Source organism: Cimex lectularius, unplaced genomic scaffold (assembly GCF_000648675.2).
Source record: "Cimex lectularius strain Harlan isolate CLEC.00 unplaced genomic scaffold, Clec_2.1 scaffold118, whole genome shotgun sequence".
Classification (NCBI taxonomy): domain Eukaryota; kingdom Metazoa; phylum Arthropoda; class Insecta; order Hemiptera; family Cimicidae; genus Cimex; species Cimex lectularius.
In genome coordinates, this window is record NW_019392720.1 from 1,252,714 (window position 1) to 1,273,952 (window position 21,239).

At 33.9% G+C, this 21,239-nt stretch overlaps 1 protein-coding gene across 11 annotated transcripts; it reads right to left on the reverse strand.

Annotated features, from left to right (window-relative positions):
• Window positions 1-3,948: 3,948 nt before the first annotated feature.
• LOC106667189 (NADH-cytochrome b5 reductase 1) lies at window positions 3,949-18,726 on the reverse strand. 11 transcript variants are annotated; one of them, XM_024226620.1, is made up of 9 exons: window positions 18,473-18,726; window positions 18,228-18,414; window positions 12,863-12,927; window positions 11,964-11,975; window positions 7,823-8,024; window positions 6,938-7,056; window positions 6,456-6,660; window positions 4,854-5,045; window positions 3,949-4,782 (listed from the first exon to the last, which is right to left on the reverse strand). In XM_024226620.1, exons 3-9 carry the CDS (start codon window positions 12,878-12,880, stop codon window positions 4,610-4,612), a joined length of 921 nt encoding a protein of 306 aa, XP_024082388.1. In that variant the 5' UTR covers window positions 12,881-12,927; window positions 18,228-18,414; window positions 18,473-18,726; the 3' UTR covers window positions 3,949-4,609. The 11 variants fall into 11 exon arrangements, with proteins under 11 accessions (XP_024082388.1, XP_014250454.1, XP_024082387.1 ...); XM_014394968.2 differs by lacking the exon at window positions 18,228-18,414 and having other exon boundaries at window positions 18,597-18,726; XM_024226619.1 differs by having other exon boundaries at window positions 18,301-18,726.
• Between the last annotated feature and the right edge of the window lie 2,513 nt (window positions 18,727-21,239).

The following is a 21,239-nucleotide window of genomic DNA, read 5'->3' on the forward strand; positions in this document are numbered from 1 at the left end:
AGATCTTTACAATACTGGCGATTCAAAAATTCTGGTTGAATTTGTGCTGGATGAAAAACCACTAAATATAACACTGCCCTGATGTGTTGGCTTTCGGAACATGGAATCTGTACATAAGATAAAGAAACCCTAACATATTTACTAACAGATTTCAGAGTTACACCACTCGCCAGAGGAAATGTAGGCTGGCCTGTCCACATGGTTAGAATGTGACAATGTACAGCACCCCCCCCCCAGCCGCTTATAAGAGTTCAAAGCTTTACAGGCCAGAAAATCAGACCCAGGGAGATGTACAAGAGCATCTTTCTAGTAGAAGTTTGCACAATTGAACACTCATATTAACCAGAATATGCTCATAAGTCGGCTCAAACAACACAAACAGCTACCATCCCTCTTGGGTTAAATGAATCAAAAGAACCAAGGCAGGCAAAGTCTGTAGACAATGGAAAGAAGCTGAGGAAACGCCGACAGACTTACTAACAAATTTCAGAGTTACATCACTCGCTAGAGGAAATGTAGGCTGACCTGTCCACATGGTTCAAATGTGACAATGTCCAGCACCCATGGTATCCTATAAGAGTTCGAAACCTTACAGGCCAGAAAATCAGACGCATGGAGATGTACAAGAAAATCTTTCTAGTAGAAGTTAGCACAATTGAACACTCAAATTAACCACAATTGGCTTATATATCGGCTCGAACAACGCAAATAGCTACCTTCCCTCGTGGGTTAAATGAATCAAAAGAACTGATGTAGACAAAATCTGTAGACAATGCAAAGAAGCTGAGGAAATACTGACAGATTTACTAACAGATTTCAGAAGTTACACCACTAATCAGAGGAAACTTTTCCATAATTTGTACACAGTGGTGGTTGAAGCTCAGGAGAATTAAATTAAGGATGTAGCATAGAAGTTGAAAATATATCAGCTCAAACAATACAAAAGAGCGGCCAGGTGGCAAAAAACTGAAGGAACCAAGGCAAATTAGCAAGTAGATACATGGAAAGGATACTAAAGACAGTCCTTTCCAGAACCATTTATGGTACAATGCAATAATCGAAGGCAAATCTTGTTATACAACATTGGCAATTCAAGAGTTCTGGTTGAAGAAGAAAAAAGCAGGATGAAACCAAAAATATAACACTTTCCGTGACATGTGGAATCTCAAGATTTTACAAAGAAGCGGAAGAAACACCCGACAGATTTACTAACAGATTTTAGAGCTGTACCACTCATCAGAAGAAACGTAGGCTGCATATGGTTATAACGACCCTAACATGACAATATCCAGCACCAATGGTCCAAAAGTGAGTTACACAGGATTACAATAATGTACAGGAATTGTGGCCAGAAAGTCAGAGGGATGGAGATGTACGATACAATCTTTCAAGTAGAAGTTTACACAATTTTAAAGAAATAAATGATTCAGAAAGGCCAAAAAATACAGCATAAGCACAGAAGATAAGATAAATTGTGAGAAGAAAAAGTGAGGAAGAAGTAACCCAGAAACATAACACTTTTCTTAACACATTGGTTTCAATGAGCATAGAATCTGAAGACTCGCAATGAAGCTACCAAAACCAGACATATTTACTAACAGATTTTAAAGCTACACCACTCCTCAGGGAAAAATGTAGGCTGCGTATGGTTATAACGACCCTAACCTGACAATATCCAGCACCAATGGTCCAAAAGTGGGTTCAGAAATATACAGGATTACAAAAATTTACAAAAGAATTGTGACCAGAAAATCAGACACATGGAGATATACATAGAATAGTATGTATATAATGTAGAAATACAATAGAATCTTTCAAGTGGAAGTGTACACAATTAAGTGAACAATACAAAACAGCCACCTTCCCTCCTGGGCTGAACAATATGAAATAACCAAATCAGAAAAGCCAAAAAACAGAGATAAGAACAGAAATGATAAATGGTGGGAAGAAAAAGTGAGCAAAAGACACCCAGAACATAATACTTTTCCTAACATGTCGGTCTCAATGAAGATAGAAAATGAAGACGCTGCAATGAAGCTGATGAAACCAGACAGATTTACTAACGGATTTCAGAGCTACATCACTCACCAAAAGAAATGTAAGCTCCCCGTATCCATATGTTTAGAACAACCCTAGCATGGGTTTATACACTATCAATGGCCCCTGAAGTGATTTGACGTTGAAACAAAACTTCTGAACCTGCCTAAAAAAAATTTAAGGCGCCTACAGACCTAGAGAGCATAAAAGTACAGGAATAATTGGCACAAAATCACACCCATGGAGATTTACAGTTGAATCTTTCAAGTGGAAGTCTACACAACTGAGCAGTCTATCATTAGTTCAGAATAAAATTAAGGACATAACATTGGATTTGCATATGAATTAGTTCAACTAATGCAAAATGACCGGGTTGAATAAAACCGAAGGAATTTTCTTCTGAAGAAAGAAATACCAACATTGCAAGCAGGAAGAAACAGAAATATAACACGTTTTTTGTCAGGTTAGCTTCAATGAACATGCAATACAGATATTAATTTCCAACTAGTGCAGTTGGACGTTAAGCCATATATTGCAGAAATTACTTTTTTAAATCATTCTTACTCTTTCAGTTACTACATTTCGGTTATCAACTATACTATATTTTTCTTTTTATTTATTTTAGAAAACAATACGGGAAATTATGAATAGGCATTTTAAACATCCTAAAACCATGTTGTCCAATGAGCCTACACAGTATCTCAGCATTGCTGTTAACGCTGCGATCATGGAGGTGATATTAAGGGCAGCGAATCAAACGTTTTCAGAAGGCGAAACCGAAATCACATGTGATATCCTGGACAAAGTATTGCCGCAGCTGGTATGTATTTTTATATCAGAGACATTTGTTAAATTTCGATTGGTATGTCACAAATATAGTTTTTAACTCGAGATTAAATTTATTCTCTATTGGAGAAGCCCTTCAGGTAACAATCCAATTTTTTAAAAAATCTATAGGAGCTCTTCAAGGAACAGGAACATTGTGAAAACATTATAAAGAATTTTTTAAGGTACCAAGATTCAATAAAAAAAATATTACAGAGGAGTTTCAGAGGTAACAGGATCCAATAATAAAAAATCAAGAGTACCCCTTCAGGTAATAGGTTCCAATAAAACAATCTTGTAGAGCTCTTGAAGTAACAGCATCCAATAAAAGAAAAAATCAAGAGTACCTCTTGAAGTAACAGGATTACATAAAAAATATATATATACAAGAGCTCCTGATGTAACTGGATACAACAAAAGAAAAAAAATCAAGAGTACCACTCGAGGTAACGGAATCCAATAATAAAAAATGGAGAGTTCCTATTCAAGTAACAGGATTCAATAAAAAAATATATACAGGAGTTCCTGAGATAACGTAAAAAATCCAGAGGAGATTTTGAAGGAACAGTAACATATAAATTGTACAGAACTTCTTAAGGTAATGAATCAATAAAAATAAGTTTGTCAAACTCAGTGCATTACTTAACCTTTTTGGGGCACGTAATGATTTTCGTTCAGACTTGGAGGCTCCCCATGCCTCGCAACAAGTTATTTTCTTCTCTCGCATTTTAAGATCCCTAGATGGTCACAATATCTGTTAGGCTGAGGTTGCATAGCAGACACCTTACCTATATCTATAGCTACAGGCTATTCATAGTCTGTGACATCCATCGAAATTTACAAACTTGGCATTAGAATGTTTCACGTATTAATTTGTGTGTTGTGTTTCAGGCATTAGATATGTAATCTCATAAACCCACAACAGGATTCGTTTCAAACGATTGTCAACAGTTATACTAGTGTACAATATATGTTAAATAAATAAAAGGCCATATATTAAGGTTTTTTTCCTTTTGAAACGCCCTAAATTAACCTGATATCAGGATAAGGATACTGCACCAGGTAAAAGTAGAAAAACTCTTCTTCTAATTTAAGCACAAATAATTTATTACAATTCTGACATTTCGTAAAACTTAATAGTAACAGTTATAGTACAATTATTAATAGCATATACTAAAAAGTTTTATCGTAAAGCTCACTTTTGTTCTTAAGATACATTTTTTTTTTGGTTATCCAAATGAAACTGTTTTTTTTTTTTTTCAAAAAAATATATAGAAACATTTGGGTCCTACTAGCAGTAGGCGTTTTCATCGTGAAAAGCTAAAGCACCTTTTGTTCATATTATATGTCAAATAACATGATTGAGCCAATTTTAGCTAAATGCGTATTCCTTGATATAGCCTCGACCTCTCATCCTCGTATGTACAGTGTATATGCTAGAAGCATAAACAAAAAATTTATACTTAAACTTGTCTCTAAAAATATTTCTTTTTTTTTCTATACAACACTTTTGTCCTCTAATTTTTAATATCTAAAATTAAAGTGTTTTTTAGGACAATGTTTTGCTATTTCAAACAATAGAATATATAATACAATAATATAAAAAACATTAAAATAGTGAACTATGTATTTCATTTAATTTTAAAAAAAATTCAATTCAAGTCTATAGCTTGCATTTTTTTAATGAATGAACAAATTAGTTGATTTTAATCATCTAAATGTGTGCTATTTATTACTAGTAGAAATATTAATATGCAAAACGCAATTTAGAATCGTATCCTAACTTCTCTAGGTTAGGTATGCAGGCGATGTTAACCATAAGAGGCGGGCCGCAGATCACAACGAGCGTGTCTGGAGATGGTGGGAACAAGTGCTTTTCGATCATATCAGCTGTTATAAAACCGGTGCTGTATTTCCAATCTACAATTACAACACGAATCCAATTATTTATTTTTATTTTTTAAACAATAAGACAAAATTTAAGATTATACCTGGAGGAGGTACGTCCAGCGTGTACCAGACTTGAAACCTTGAAGAATGATTCCTAGCTATGTCTTCCAGTTCATCTCTCAAAAGGATGTCTTTTTCAGTTTGATTAGCGAATAGCAATGACATCTGCGTTGGATCTGATGTCTTAATAATGTGCCTAATTATCTGCAGCATAGGTGTTATACCAGTTCCACCTGGAATATTTTAAAAGAACAACAAACAATTATATGTTTTGTACAAGTAAATTAAGCAAAAAGGACACGTGAAAAGAAGAAAGGTGACAGAGAACAACTATACAGAAACTGGACAACTGCAATATGACTCTAATACTAAAATTGCAGTAAAAATACAATTAAAAGGAAATGGCAGCATTGGTGGGCCATTTCAACAGAAAAGATCCTACATACCAAGAGCACAGTTGATGGCCCATGGAAGGTCTGAATAGTAAAATATAACAGATAACAGACCAACTACACCCTGGGTCCTTCCTGCTTTACTCGTCCTGGATCACACCGTGTTAACCAAGTCTGCAACTCCATACCTTTACCCAACTAAGTTCTTGGAACTTTAGGTACACTGGTACACTGGTTTTTACATCTGTTGGTGAGAGGTTCAGTGGCCTCTCCTTATTAGGCTCAATATTTTTGGGATGGATTCACAATGATTTTATTTCTTTTGCAAACCATTTATTTTACAGGACTGGGGAGTGCACATGGGTTGAGTTAGGTAAGATTAGGTTAGGGTTATGGCTAGGTAAAAGCTATATTAGATTAGGTAGAGTTAGGAGAAGTTACAATTAGTGTTACAGACAGGCTATATTAGTAGGTTTACAAAAAGGATATAGAAAGGTTAGGTTAAAGTTAGGGACAGATTAGATTAGGTGAGCTCAGGGGAAGTTTACGTTATAATTAGGGGCAGGTTAGAGTTAGGTTAGGTTACTCATCTTGAACAATGATGTCTTACAACTCCATACCTTTACCGAGCTAAGTTCTTGGAACTTACAATTCGATCGAGATACATTGGTTTTTACATCGTCTGCTGGCTAAGACAGGACTTCTGTGGACTCTCTCTTCATGCTCTTGATAAAATTCTCTGAAATGAAGTGTCTCGGCAAATGGTGGTAGTTGTCTGGGTAATGAAAAGATGTCCCAACTTCCAGACCTGAACTCCTACGTATCTAAGAGCTCAGTCAATGGGTGGCCCTCTGACAATCTGAATAGCAGAAGAGAGATCTCATTTGATTAACAAGCTATACACACAGACACCTTTTGGGCCGAAACCTGCTTGTGTGTAGCATGTAACTTGAGATGTCCCACTTTATTGAAAGATGTCATTCCTTGGTTGCTTATAGAGAGCATGTAGATCCCCCTGATATAAGAAGCAGCGAGTCTTTAGATCCCCTGTTCCAATTTTTGGAGGGTTGTATATAGAAAGGGAAGTATTTATTGGTGTGAATGTGTAGTGTGAGAGTGCCCGACGGTGGAATATTGACTACCCTATCATCCATTAATTAGTTTAATTATAAATGTTTAACAAGAGTCAAATATCACAAGAAGTTACAAATTAAATACAATTAAACAAGAATAGGGAAAACTTATAATTACCTGCTATCATAGCAATTTTGTTCACTGTGACTGTATAAGCGGGATCTTTTCGGAGAACTTTCATCGAAAAATTACCATTTCCTAAATATTTCAATCTTCCAGATGGGCCACGTATGTCCACGGTGTCACCGATGTTAAGACTATCTAAATACTGGCTCATTTTCCCACCAGCTGGAAATTTTGGGTGAACATTCTTCATATAAACCTACATGGATACCATAAATTAATCATTTTCTTCAAATTTTATTGGGTATTCATGTTTCATTGAACTTCGTAATTTTTTTACATGTTGTACATCACATTTGGTTGGAAACTGGAAAAGATATGAAGCTCCTCAGCCAATTTAGGTTTTTTTTTAGCCTTTCCAGTGCTCTGAAGTTCAATGAAGCACAGATGCCGAATTAAAATAAAATTTGAAAAAATATAGTAAAAAATCATAGTGTGATATGTCAGCATACTTTCAAAGTGGTAAGCAACCTTACCTTAACTACAAGATCCATGTATCCTAAATCATCATCAGAACTGACAGGGGTATATGACCGAATCACTGGTTCTCCATCGATTTGTGCAGTGAGAAATATATGTTGCCCAACTGGTAAACCTGAAAGGGGAAAAAATAAATGCATTGCAGTCGATATAACCTGTCCCTAACTCTACCTTGCCCCTTACCTAGTTCTAATCTAACCCTAACCTAAACTGGACAAATGTATGTGGCATGTTAAGAGATTAATATATCTCTCAAAAAAAGAAGTTGGAAGAAATTTTTTTTCTCTCAGAAGGCAAGATTTTTAGGAGCCTCTGTAAGCTAATCTAATCCTGCCTAAACTGGACAAAACCAACGTATGTGGCAAGCTAAGAGATTAATAAATTTCTCATAAAAAGAAGTCAGGGGAAATGTTCTCTCAGAGAAGGCAAGATTTTTAGAGAGATTATAAGCCTCTGTAATCTAACCTAACCTAACTCTAGCTAACCTGGCATAACCCTACTTAAACTAGCAAAACCATCAGGTATGATGCAGGCTAAGAGCTGTTAACTACAACAAAAAGAAGATGGGCAAAGCTGAGACAGAAACATACTAACTGTCAAGAGAGACCAGAGACAACCGGCACATCCTTTTGAATGTGCAAATGCATAGCCACATAAGACTATTTTCACATCAAGGAAATTTCTTAGTTTATGGTAAAAACTTTCCACAAATCCAACCCAGAAAAGCAGCACTTAAAACCATTTTTATAACTTGATAATTTTTTTGTCTACTGCGATTCTTAGTACTTTAGGTTGATATACCTAACCTTTTCACCTTGTACGTCATTTGTTTTATTTTTAAATATCTGAAAACACTGAAAAAAGAGAAATTTTTGAATCACCTAAAATGTGGTTATTCGATGGCAGTTGAAATCTAAATCTCTTCGTATCGTGACTGATGCTTTTCTTATCAATTAATTGGAGCGATACTTTTGCTGTCGGATCAACAAGAGTCCTTTTATGGGTTTTCCTTTTTTTGAAAACATATGTTATGACTAGTGCGGTCGAAACGACTATTCCGATCCCAACCAAAACAGGAATCGTCTGTGAAAAAAAATAAAACAATTAAAAATAAAATGTCAGTAATTATTTCACAACAAAGAGAACTTAATTCGTCTAAGAGAATTTGCTTTAACACTTTTGAGATTAAACTTCTAAAGTTTCTTTATTGTTGTGAAACTAGCAGAATATAATATCAAAAAAATTACATCCTAGGTTTTTTGTTAAAAATTACCTGCTTTTTACATATCTCCTTAAAAATAATACTTTACTTTTATCAGAATTGGAAGAGAAAAAAAAATTTCCAGCCGGATTGAATTTGAAATGTTAACAAAATAACTAATAAAATAATAGATAAAAGAGCTTTTAAAACTATAAACATAACATGTTATGTTATAAGCACTTAAAAAATACTTTAAAGTAACACATCACTACTAAAAAATAAATAAAACAAGCATTTTATATGAGAATCATGTCAGAATAATAAATTTTCAGATTTTGGGCATACTTGTTAAAATTGTTTTTAAGTGTGAAGAAAATGAGACAAAATATGTGACAACAAAGAAATCACCGATAGTTTAAATGTGCATTGTGATGAAAAAGCTTGATCATCCCCAATTGTCCAGGTCTGCTTAGGTGAAAAAATATCTCAACTTGTCTGACAAGAATGGTCAGACTGTGATCAGGGAGGAAATGTTTGGCTAAAAAAAAAATATGTGAAAAATGAACAGATGAGATAATAACTGACCATTTTCGTAGGCATATGTAGATGGCAAAAAATGAACAGAGATTTGTTGCACGAAACAAAACAAAAAAATTGCAATTTTGTTGTCGGAGGTATTCGGTGTGTCTAAACCACCCAGAACGAGAGAAGAAAATATGATATAATTTAAATACACAAACCAACACCAACTGCAAAAAAAAACTTACTTGCAATTTCTCCATAGCCGTTTTTGAAAACTGCGCAAAATTTTGTCAGGGCCAGAGCATACGTAGGAAGGTTTTCTAGTATAAAAAAACTTATTTGCACTCAGAAAGATTCATGCATAATTTTTAAACGAAAGTATTCACAATTCCCACATTTAACCCACTAACGCGCAAATTATGCAGTTCTCACTAAGTATGAAGCCTCTCCTATTTCATTTCTGGGTTAATGTTTTTGGGCCGGATACTAACTGTGTCTGTTTTTTGTGACCATTTTCAACTCATTGATTAGGCGTAAATATGGGTTGGGTTTGGTGGGATTAGGGACAGGTTGGAGTTAGTTAAGGAAGAGTTATAGTTAAGGATGGGTTAGGTTATGTTAAAGTTATTGTTAGAGATAGATATGGTTAGAGTTACTGTTAAGTAAGGTTAAGTTAGGGTTAGGGATGATTTAGGTTGTTATAATTAGGCCTAGATTAGGTTATAATTAGAGCCAGGTCAGGTAGGGTTAGGGTCAGGTTAGCGTTATGTATGGGTTATATTAGGGTTAGGAATGTATTAAGTTAGGTACAGATTAGAATTAGGGATGAGTTATGTGATGTTAGGAGGGTTATGGACTGGTTAAGTTAGGAGGGTTAGAGTTAAGTTATAGTAAGAGATAGGAACATGTTAGGTTAGGTTAAGAACAGGTCAGGTAGGGAGTTAGTCAGGCTAGAGTTATGATGTGTTATGTTAGGTTATTCATTTATTACATAGTTCAAACAGGGAAGCAGTCCCAAAATAGAAAGTCAAAATATACTAACAGTAGTAATATCACATTTAAGTTCAGTGATCTAATTGACCAAATTTTTTATTTCAATTAATTATTCTTTTTTTGTTTAAGGTCTTGGTTGAGATGAAAAAGTTAGTGTCACGAGCGGGATTCAAACCCATGATCTTCGGCTCAATATGCTGCTGCTCTAACCACTTGAGCTATCGTGACTGATCCACTCGGACACCAACTCCCCATCTCAACTACACCTAGTAATAATAATATTAGGTAAAAAACAGGGTATAAAAATTAAACAAACATGACAACAGTCGAAAACATACACGTAAATAGAGAAATAAGGACAATCAAAGATTAAAATTTATTGCAGTTCAATCATATTATTCCTTAAAAACTCAAAAAGCTTTTTTTTAAAGGCTACCAGACTCCACAAATGAATCAATGAATGACACATTCAAAGGCAATTCTATAAACACATTGCTTGGATGAGACATTGGGTTTGCAAGAGGAAATGTAAAACAGTTCAGTCACTCACAAACCCTGGCTAGGCACCCTTAAGCTGAGATGTGATAGAATTTCAGGAGCCATTTAAGATCTTCCATTTAAATAGAAGTTAAAAGCAGCACGATAACAAGTGACCAAGGAGCAATGCATCTAGGGCTGCAGAATAAGTAGTGAAGTTACAGTAGTTAAAGTAGTTACAGCTAGGGTTAGGTAGATACAGATTAGTTATGAACTTTAGGTTAGGGTTAGGAACTGTTTAGGTTAGGTTATTGTTAGGGACAGATCAGGGGGGGGTTAGGGTAGGGTCTGGTTAGGTTCCATAGTCTTTATTCAATGATTTTTTTGTGAAGCAGAGAAAATATTCAAGTACAAAGTGTGAGTTTTAAAAATCTGAAGTCCTCCTCGACGTCACCCTACAATTTTTGTTTTTTTAACTGGCCTTTGAAAGTCTTAATCTTCGACTATTTCAAACTGCGTCTTTTGACTTTATTAATCATTGTTTGTTTTGTCTTACTTTTATCCTAATCATTATGTGTAGGTGTAAGTTAGACAAGTGACTCCCTGACCTCTCACATACCACTGACTGTCCAAATCAATGACCCGGATAATGAGAAACAACAACAGAAATCTCATAAATATAATTTTGTTACGAACAAGTTTTGTTCAACAAGTTCATATGAAAAAAATGATTTTAAGAGGATACATGTTTTATATGTATGTTTATGTAAAATAATATTTCATGTACAACTATAAAGTGATTCCTGTCATACCGGAGAGTTAACTTCAACACACTTTACACATTTTTTTTTCATATTATTTCTCAATAAAATATCAAGGGCTGAGCCCGGATTCGAACCCAGAACTGCTCCTGGGCAAATAGGAGTCAGGTGCCCGAACTACTCAGCAACCACAAGTACCCCTTAAATGTATAAAGTTAGACTACTTTTTCTGTTAAAGTGAGTTCGAACAAGAGAAAATAATAACATTGACTGGTTACATTTCTATATTAATTGTTTCATAATATGAATATGGATATGAATTTGCATTGTTTTGATATACATATATTCATTATTTATGAATTAAGTAGAACAAGAATGAATATTCAATATAATTGAATTTTAAATCTTTCACCCTACTCTTTTTCTTTATTTACCAATGTTAGTCCTTGATAGTTTCTTCCACCTTCTGTCCTAATAGTTTCAACAAACATAGTATAATAGATTATATGAGGAAGTCAGACAGATAGAGAAGATTGTAAAAATTTGCCAATATGTACAAGGAAAAACCTAGGTATGTCTTGTACATTAGTTTCTGTTTTAGTGCCTTTTTTAAAAATGTAATAATAAATTGTTACAATTCATAAAAATTAAAATAGAAAAACTTAGATCCCTTGTTTAGTGTCTAAAATTTTAACTGTTAGGCAAAAATTATGTTTATTGTATTGTGTTCTATTGGTGGTGTGTTGTTTTCTTTTAAGTTTGGGATTCCTAAACTATTGATTTAAAAAGATCCAAAGTATAGATAATATTAATAAAATTATTACAGACAAGCTACAGTAGTTTAATTTTAAAGATTAGAAAAAGAATTTGTGTTGATTGTAACAATTGCTTTACAAATTAAGCTAGTTCGGTGCAAAATATTATATACAATAGTTTTTACGGTTAATCTAAACAATAAAAATAAACAAATTTTACAGGCTAGAAGAAAATACCATGCAATGTTTTATTACAAGAGATCATGCAAATCAAATTGCTACATTTTACTTATAATTTTAAGTAAAGTCTTACCTTCATCGTGTGCTAGAATGAAAGGAAAATGATTATTAATTAACCTTGCTTTAAACAAAAATAAAACATAGTTGGTGAACTTCTAACTTGTTTTTGTGTCCTGACAAACATGTACTATTTTATTTATGCAGCTGAACAATGAAAATAAATAATTGAGATAGATTAATATTACTTTTGATTTTTAAGATAACTGAAGAAGTAGTAAGAGCTGGAAATCGTTAAACAAATAAAAAATTGTTGACTTTATTTTAGTGATCATGTAAAAGTCATCAATTTCACATTACCAGAGAGTGCACATGGGTTCGGTTAGGTAGGATTAGGGTTGGGGGCAAGGGACTGACTGTATTAGATTAAGTAGGATGTTTTTTCTTCGGTGATAGATTCAAACAAATAAATAGCAAATGTTTTCCATCAGTTTATTTATATGATCAAACCATTTTATTTATTGATGTCATAAATAAATAAATTGTCATGCCAATGGCATCAATCAACTGGTTGAAGCAGTCCACTGTTTATTTGTACGAATCTATCATCAAAGAGTTAGGCAAGGGTAGGTAGGGTTTGGGACAGGTTGGAGTTAGGGACAGGTTAGGTTATATAAAGTAAGGTTAGGGGCAGATTAGGTTAGGTAGGATTACAGACAGGTTAAAGTTAGGTTAGGTCAGGTAGGGTTTGGGAAAGGTTGGAGTTAGGGACAGGTTAGGTTATATAAAGTAAGGTTAGGGGCAGATTAGGTTAGGTAGGATTACAGACAGGTTAAAGTTAGGTTAGGTCAGGTAGGGTTTGGGAAAGGTTATAGTTAGGGACAGGTTAGGTTGCCTTTTTATTCAACGAGATTTTAAACCACTTTGATACATCGCTAATAAATAATTGTTTCAAATAAAATAAATGATACTTACAATCTGAAAAGGAAGCATTTTTCATATAATATGTATTCGATTGTACAGTAGGCCAATCCTGAAACCTAAAGTCAAACATAGACAGTACTTTAGTTTGAAAAAAATCTAATTTTTTTTAAATCACACTATTTTAATGACTTGATAGTGAAATGAAAATAAGTTACTAGATTTATTTTTATTTAATCCTATACTGTAACATGTTCAATTTGCAATCCCATCTTACATTTTGTGTTAGGGAAAGTAAATTTACGTGTGGAAAAAAGCCCCCCCCCAAAAAAAAAAAAAAAAAAAAAAAAAAAATTACATGCAGCTGAAACAGGATGAATTCAGTATATGTAATAGCATTGATCGATTTCCTGTTGACTGTTAACTTTAGAGTCCATTAAAAGTTTAACATGGACATCAGAAGATTCTAGGTTCACTTCCATTCTTTAAAGTTAAATTAAAAAAGAAATACCAAGCTCACTAACAGTGTGTGTTCTTAAATATAATAAATAATTATGCTGTACCTCCCTATGGAAGCTAAGTAAAAGCTGCTATATTTTTATTATTCTTACTATTCTTACTGAGTATTCAGGGACAAGATCCAAGCTGGTGTCCCACAAAGGGGCATTCTTGGTCCCATCCTACCTATGCAGACAATACCGCGACCTTATGTAAGAACTTGAATCCATAGGTAGGGTTAAGAAGGGATTAAGATACAGATTAGCATTATGATGGGTTAGAGTTAGGGTTAGGGATGGATTAGGTCAGGTATTAAACATATGTTACAATAATTATGCTGAACCTCCCTATGGAAGTTAAGTAAAAGCTGTCATATTTTGATTACCTACACCAGAAATCCTGAGTTCTCTGAGACAAGATTCAAGCTGGAGCCCCACAAGGGGACATTCGACAGAAACATCTCGAGCTCAAGATTGGTGAAAAAAATTTGAAGTTGAAACTGAACGATAAATGCACCCAAATTTTGACCAATGAGAAATACTTTAATCCACAGAAGTGAAATACTTAGAACAGCAGACTGATGTGGAAACTGGAACTGAAAAGAAGACTGCTTGGATCAAAACTTGACTAAAATTACTTTGACCATAGACATAAGCAGAACTATGACAGAGCCAACCAATATCAAACCCATTCAAACATTCTGATCAAAAGTCCTCAAAAGAATGCTCCGAGGTCCTTAATACACCATTGACCTCGCTATCCGCAATAACCTTAATATTCCATTTGTCTGAGAAGATATGATCCTGTTTCAGAATGTTCCACACTGAGCTCTTGTTCCTTCTTGATCCTACTGCCAAAGCGATCTCTATGCTTTTCCATTTCAAGAAAATTGGCCCAGAGGCCTGCTCGCAATCTCTCAGCAGTGAGAGTGTTTGTAGGATGGTTTCTTAATATATTTGTGCTCCAGGAGCAGTGATGAGCATAGTATGAAATAAACTTGTGAAAGCAAATAATGCGGATAGTTTATACAAGTTGAGTGCCAGCACAGTCATTTTTTAAAACTGCATTTTCATAATTTTTTGTACATGTCATTCAACAGTATCATTGGTTGTAATTTGTTTTTAATATGTAACAAAGCTCATATTTTGGAATTTCAACAAAAAAGAATTTTCATTTCATATACTAGGAGACTTTCGTTTGTGAGTGGAATTTTTCTGTTTCTACTGACAGATCTTTAGGATGTTGGTTAGTGTTAATTCAGTCAACACAAGTGGAAATAAGTAAGTGAACACACTTCTCCTAATTTGTTAGTTCAAAGTTGACGAGGACTCCAAGAATCAATTTTTTACCAAGAAGGATTTTTTTACCATGCCAAATAATATGAGATGTCTTGAAACTCTTGAAGTTGCAGTTCCAATGATGACACAGTCTTCTCAGTGTTTGAAAGTGGATTAGAATCAACCAGGACGTTTTATTTCACATTGTCAAACTCGCTTTCAGTCATATCTTGAAGTTTCTCCTTATGCATCCGAATTTGTAATGTTCAGATGTAACAGTGACAGAACATTAAAAAAAATCACATGGAGGTCACAGATTTCAAGTTAAAAACTAGACAGGATTAGTATTCAAAGTTCGGTGATGCAGCCAAAGTAAAATATTAAAAAAATGATTAGCATAAATCAAATACAGTTCAGTTTAATATTATTAAAAAGTGCCTTTACACTGTTAGTTGCTTATAGTATACTTTCAAAAGCCTCCCGATTAATTTATCAGTTTTACCAAAGTACACTGTGTTATAATGAAGGGCTTAATGTCATGATCGGCAAATGCTTTTATATACACAGAGACAAGGATTAAAAATATAAAGTGGCTACATTATTAAATAGAGACCCAAAAAAATCAAGTTGGAAACGTGTTAAAAAGTAGAAATAACATTAAATAATTGCACAATTGTTATCTGTGTAAATATAAAATAATAGTAAAATTGATAATCAATTTCCAAATAATAATTTGTCTAACAAGCCTTCACACTCACAAAGGAGTAAATTACAATCATAGGATCATAGATTTTATTTTCATTTATTTATTTATTTTTTTGTGATATTAAGTCAAAAAATATTAGACGCATGTCCGAGTGTTTGGAATTTGCCCTAGTGAGCCAAAACCCTATCTAAAAATATTTTAAGTAATTTTCAATTTTTTTAAATATGGTTTTCTGCCCGCATATGATGCCAATAATATGGCTAGTTGAGAATTACAATTTGATGGAAAGAAGGGTAAAATATATTTTTTATCCAGAAATAAAGCTGATATTTGTTTTTGCCACTCCGAAAAACCTATGAATACAACTTTAGGGAAAATAAAAAAGAAATTTAGAGTTGACTGAGTGTTTTTGCCAATTTTCCCTAGGAGCCAAGTTAAAAACTAACCTAACTCATCTCTAACTCTACTTGATACTTAACCTTACCTAATTCATCCCTAGCCCTACCTAAAATTATTTTAAGTCATTTACATCTTTTTAATATGGTTTTTTGTTTTTGTATGATGTCAATACTATGACTAGCTGCGAAATACAATTTGGATAGAAATTAGGTTAACATATATTTTTTTGTTTTAATCCAGAAATAAAATTGATATTCATTTTTTACACCCCAAAATACCTCTAAATATAAATTTTTGGTAAAAAAGTTCTCAAACTTTTCGCCTAAGAGCCTGATTTTTCTTTTTTCCCTTCAAAAATCACAAAAACTGTGATAAAATGGAAACAGCTCAACCAATCCTCAAGAAACTTTATGCCTACCTTAAATCAATTAGAACTAAGTATATAAAATATAATTTTGAGGATTTTTTGTTAATTCGATCCACATTTTTCTCATTTATACTGTCATAAATCGAAATTTTGTTGCCATAGCATGAAAGAGAATCCAGTGTAAAATGTTTTTGTTTGCAATGAAAAATTATATTTTAAGCTTTGAATGGGTACTTAAAATGAACCCAAATTCTTTTTCTCAAAAACAAATATTTTTTGCCTACTTTACTGAAAGCATCTTTTCATTTTTGTAACTTTTAATGTATCTAATCTCATTTAATACAACTCTGCTTTTTATTTTCTTAGTCTAGGTTTAAAAAAAAAGAAAATGAATGATATATAATCAACAACAACAAAACAAAAGCAGAAAACCATATTTTTAAAAATTATGTAAATTATTAAAATATTTTTTTCTTAGCATCTAGTGCCAATTGGCAAGAACGCTTGGACACGTGTCCAACATTTTTCATCTAGTATTTTCTTTAAAACTGGTGATCCTGTCTACATTGCCACCTCTTGTAAAGTGAGAAATCTGCGATCAATTGATGACAATGCATTCAAAAATATCTCCAATCTGTTTACTGTAAAAATCAAGTTGCATTTATCGAGATTCAATTTCAAAAAGAAAAAAAAAGCCATGACAAAATTGATAAATTTTATTTACCATATTTGGGTCGCATCGCTTCACAAGTGGTGTAAGTCCAAAAAATTGATTGCCTTTCGGATGAAATGGGATTCAGACATAGTTGTTTTAAACAATTTAATTAAACAATAGTTTGATTTGGTCCCTTTATCAAGGTGAAACAACAGTACTTGATAAAAGGGGTAAAGATCGCTGAATAAAAAGAACAAAGGTACTTTTGTTTAAAACACCTATGACCAAATCTCACCATCTAAATCAACGACTATGGTGATTCAAAAACTTTTTTTTCTTCTTTTGTTTTTCAATTAATTAAGAAAGAAAATTTTGTATACCAAGTTTTGAATGAAAAAACATTGAAAAATGAAACTTTTTTTTACATGAGTAGAAATATGTACTATTTTGAGAGACTACTTAAAAAAAGGTACAATATGACTAATTTGTCCAGAGAAATCTGTGAAATAGAAGGGACAGAGGCAGTGTCTATTCGCACAGCACAGACGCGCTTCAGGAAATTCAAGAAAAGAGATTTTACCATTGAAAACAAACATGTAGAAAAAGACTTGGGAAATTTTTTCAGAATCAAAAGTATCAAAAATTCACATTTTCAGGCAGTTGCAAGATTAAGTTCCAGAAGCCAGAGATGTGTCGTACATGATGCCATAGTGGATAGAACAAAGGGTAGAAATTTGCAGACATCTTCTGCCAAACCCAAATTACATTTGTTTCACGAAACGAATTTTCAATAAAGATCAGTTGAGTTAAGCCAAGACAATCAGTTCTTAATCAACTCAAACAGTTTTAAGTTTATGATGGAATTTTGTGAGTATGAGTTGGTCAAAGGTCGAGGCTCAAAGCGAATTACATCAAAGCTTTATTCCATCCAATTTGGTGAACAGGAAAGTCCTATTGCAACAAGATAAAGCAAAGCAACACCACCAAGACTAACAAATCAAAAATCAAGGAGTTTGTAAAAATCTTCCTCACCCATCAGCCCAGATCTTCAGATACCAGATCATTTCAAGCATTTTAACACATTTGAAGATGTGGAAAATGTGTTCAATTTTTTTTCCGCATCAAAAGACTTTAAATTATCTTAAAGGCATAGAACAATTTAAATAAAGGTAACTTCATTCGTAAACAATGAAAAAACCCAAGTTTTGAATCACCTTAGCATTAAGGTCAAATAATCAACGTCGGTTATTTATCGATTACATTTTTCACGAAGTATTCCACACCAATCAATCATCAAATAATTATACACATGCAAGTTTGTAAAGCAATGAAAAAAAGGTGTTGAAAGAAAAAAAAATGGTATGAATATAAAGTCAATGAAGTTTTCTGGTAAAAAATGTATTTACTAAATATAAAAATTCAAAAACAAAATTTCTTGCCATCTTTTTAAATAAAAGCGTAACAAAAAGTTGTAAGTACAATATTAAGAAATGACAAACGGTAAACGTATTAGGTACCTTTCTTGTATCAAGCAATCGGTTTTAAGTACTGCAGTCGAAAAAATATACTAATCTAAATGAATTATCTTACTCTTAACCGGTGACTGATATTGCTATCAAATTTTTGATATTGATGGCTATCGGTGACAGGAGTCCTTGGAACAACTGTTCGGTGAAATACAAGTTCAGGAGATACTCCTGTAAACTACAATTTAAGTTTTTGAATTTGTCCGAGTGGTTTGTTTAAAAAAGGGCAAAAAAACCTCTGTTCCTTTCTTTTATGTTATCATTCAGAACATTTTTATATGGTGACAAATAATGGTTGTGAATTTCAACTGCCACTAACAACTAAAAATTATTATGATTGTATACACTTGAAATACATACTTCTGAGCACAGTCAATTTAAAATTGAAAAAGCAATCAAACTCTTTTTTTTCTTTTTAGAATACACTACGAAGGTACCAAGAAGGTAGGTAATAGATATTAGATAGTAGATACTTAGATAGTCTTCTGCCAACTCCATGACAGTCGATTATCGATATATTTTTGTAAGAAAATGTTTCAAATCGATGACCTGTCGAATTAAAATTCATAAGACGGATATTTTTGACCGGGTTTAAACGAATCCGTCCATCTGGTCCGCTTGGTCTCGCTGCTTCTGTAGGTGTCAGACTGTCAGTGGTGAATAGAACAGTGAACACCTTTGAAAATTGACGGTACGAAATCAATTCAAATTTCCCGCGATTTATTTATAGCTATACGGTTTTTAAACCGTTCAGGAGAATCATTAAAAAACTACAAACTTCTTAATCTATGCAGTCTACTGGTGTTGGTAGGTGTAGTTGAAGGGATGGCAAAGGACATGCAACATTCATAAAATTGAAGTAAGACAGACAACGTTAAAAAAGAAAAAAAATACTGATAGATACTTTATTTTGAATTTATTGAGATTAAATGTATTTATTAGCGTGAATGTGTAGTGTGAGAGGGTCAATGGTGGAATATTGAGTACCCCATTGACACTCAATTACATTAATTGTCGCAAGATACTGACAGACCTATAATTTTTTGTTTATTGAGAATGAATGTAATTATTAGAGTGAATGTATTGTGTGAGAGGGTCGATTGTGTGACAGATATATTATTTTGCGTTTATTGACATTGAATGTACTTATTAGCGTGAATGTGTAGCATGAAGAGCCAATTGTGGAATATTAAAAATCCCATTGACACTCGGTTTAATTGTTTAAAGACACTGACAGATCTATGCTTTTGTGTTTATTAAGTTTTAATATATTTATTAGCGTGAATGTGTAGTGTGAGAGGGTTAATGGTGTAATATGGAGTACCCACTGACACGCAATAAGATTAGTTATAAAAGTGTAAAGGGAGATCATCATCACCCGATTAAAATAGCAGCATGTATAAAAAGGTTGTTCGATGTATTCCACTTAATTTAAGGCTATTATTCCTTGGCTGTATATAGAGAACCTGTAGAATTACATCCGATATGAGAATTGTGCTTGAGCACACTCGAATAATTGTGTCCCCTGTTCCAATATTTGGATAAAACAGGGCAGTTTTATTGTTTAAAGATATTGACAGATATTCTATTGTGTGTTTATTGAAGTTTAGTGTATTCATTAGCGTGAATGTGTTAGGTTATTATGTTTTTCCAGGTTTTGGTTTGGAGACATTCACCAACTATTTTGGATGTGACATTTTTACGTATTAATGCGTTAGGTCATCAATGACTATAGCCCGATCACTCCTCGGAGTTTTATCTCGTGTAGCTGTTCCAATTAGTGTTGTTAGAGTTGGTTCTAAACGTCTTGTAAGCCAAATTTTAAGTTCTGAGCTTCATCTGTGGCAGTCTATTCTCATTGCATAACCTACAGATAGGTTCATAGTTGAATATACCGATATTGCGTAGGTTCTCAGATGCCAGTGACTATAGAACACCCTCTGAGTTTATTCTTTTTAGCTGTAGTAATGAGTGCTTCTGAAGTTTCTAGAGGCAGCTCTAGAGGTCTTGTTATCCAAACTTTAAGTTCTGGCCTTAATGCCATTTGCGTGGCAGGTTCCTGGAAAACAGGACGCCGCGGCCTACTTTCTACCAGTCTGGAATTGTCTCTTTACTGGAGGTTAGCCCATTCTTCACGAAGAATCCTTTCAAGATCGTGGAGTGTATCAGGAAGTGATGGATGTGCTCTTATTCGCCTTTTGATATGGGATAACTATCCCATAAATGTTCGATGAGAATCTAGTCTGGAGAGCGGGTTGGCCAGGCTAAGACCCTGATGATATGCTGTTGAAGGTACGTTTGTACTATGCGAGCGACATTATCGTGTATTAGAATAGGATTGTCGCTGATTTCATGGAGGATAGGCAACGCATGATGTTCCAAAGTTTCATCTACATAGGAAGTGGCCATCAAAGACCCTCCACGAACAACAACCAACTCCTTGCGACTCTCCATTGAAATTCCCGCCCACACCATCACTGAGCTACATTGAAAAGGTTGGCTTCGGGAAAAATTACAGGATTCTTACCTTTCATTTCTCCTTCTCCACACTCTTTCACGCATATCTGGAGATCGTAGAGCAAATCATCTGTAAAAAGTACAGCAGACCAATGTTCCAAGACCAATTGCAGTATTCCCGCTCAAATGCGAGCCGTGCAACTCTATGTTCTGGTCCTCTTACGGGGCGAAGAGCCATCAGTCCATACTGATTTAAACTTCTTCGAGCAGTGCGTTCAGAAATTTCACCTCGAACTCCTGGAGCTGATAAATCGCCTGAACAATGGCAACAAGAAAGGTGTCGGTTTCGTAAAATTTTCCAAGTCAAAAAACGGTCATCCTGTGGTTTTGTTACCCTAGGGCGTTCAGAACCGGGCCTTCTATGGTACTACCCAATTTCTCAAAAACGTCTAACGTCGTCTCGCAGAGTTCGTAGGGAACTCCGATGGCAATAGCAGCATACCTGATGGAACGTCCATCATCAACAAGTGCAACGTCCTCAGCACT

Excerpts from the sequence above, each read along its gene's own strand:
- LOC106667189 (XM_014394968.2), bottom strand. Across the intron at positions 5,046-6,455 it reads CAAAATTGCTATGATAGCAG|GTGGAACTGGTATAACACCT; the intron begins GTAATTATAAGT and ends AAAATATTCCAG. Across the intron at positions 4,783-4,853 it reads GCTGGACGTACCTCCTCCAG|ATTGGAAATACAGCACCGGT; the intron begins GTATAATCTTAA and ends TTGTAATTGTAG.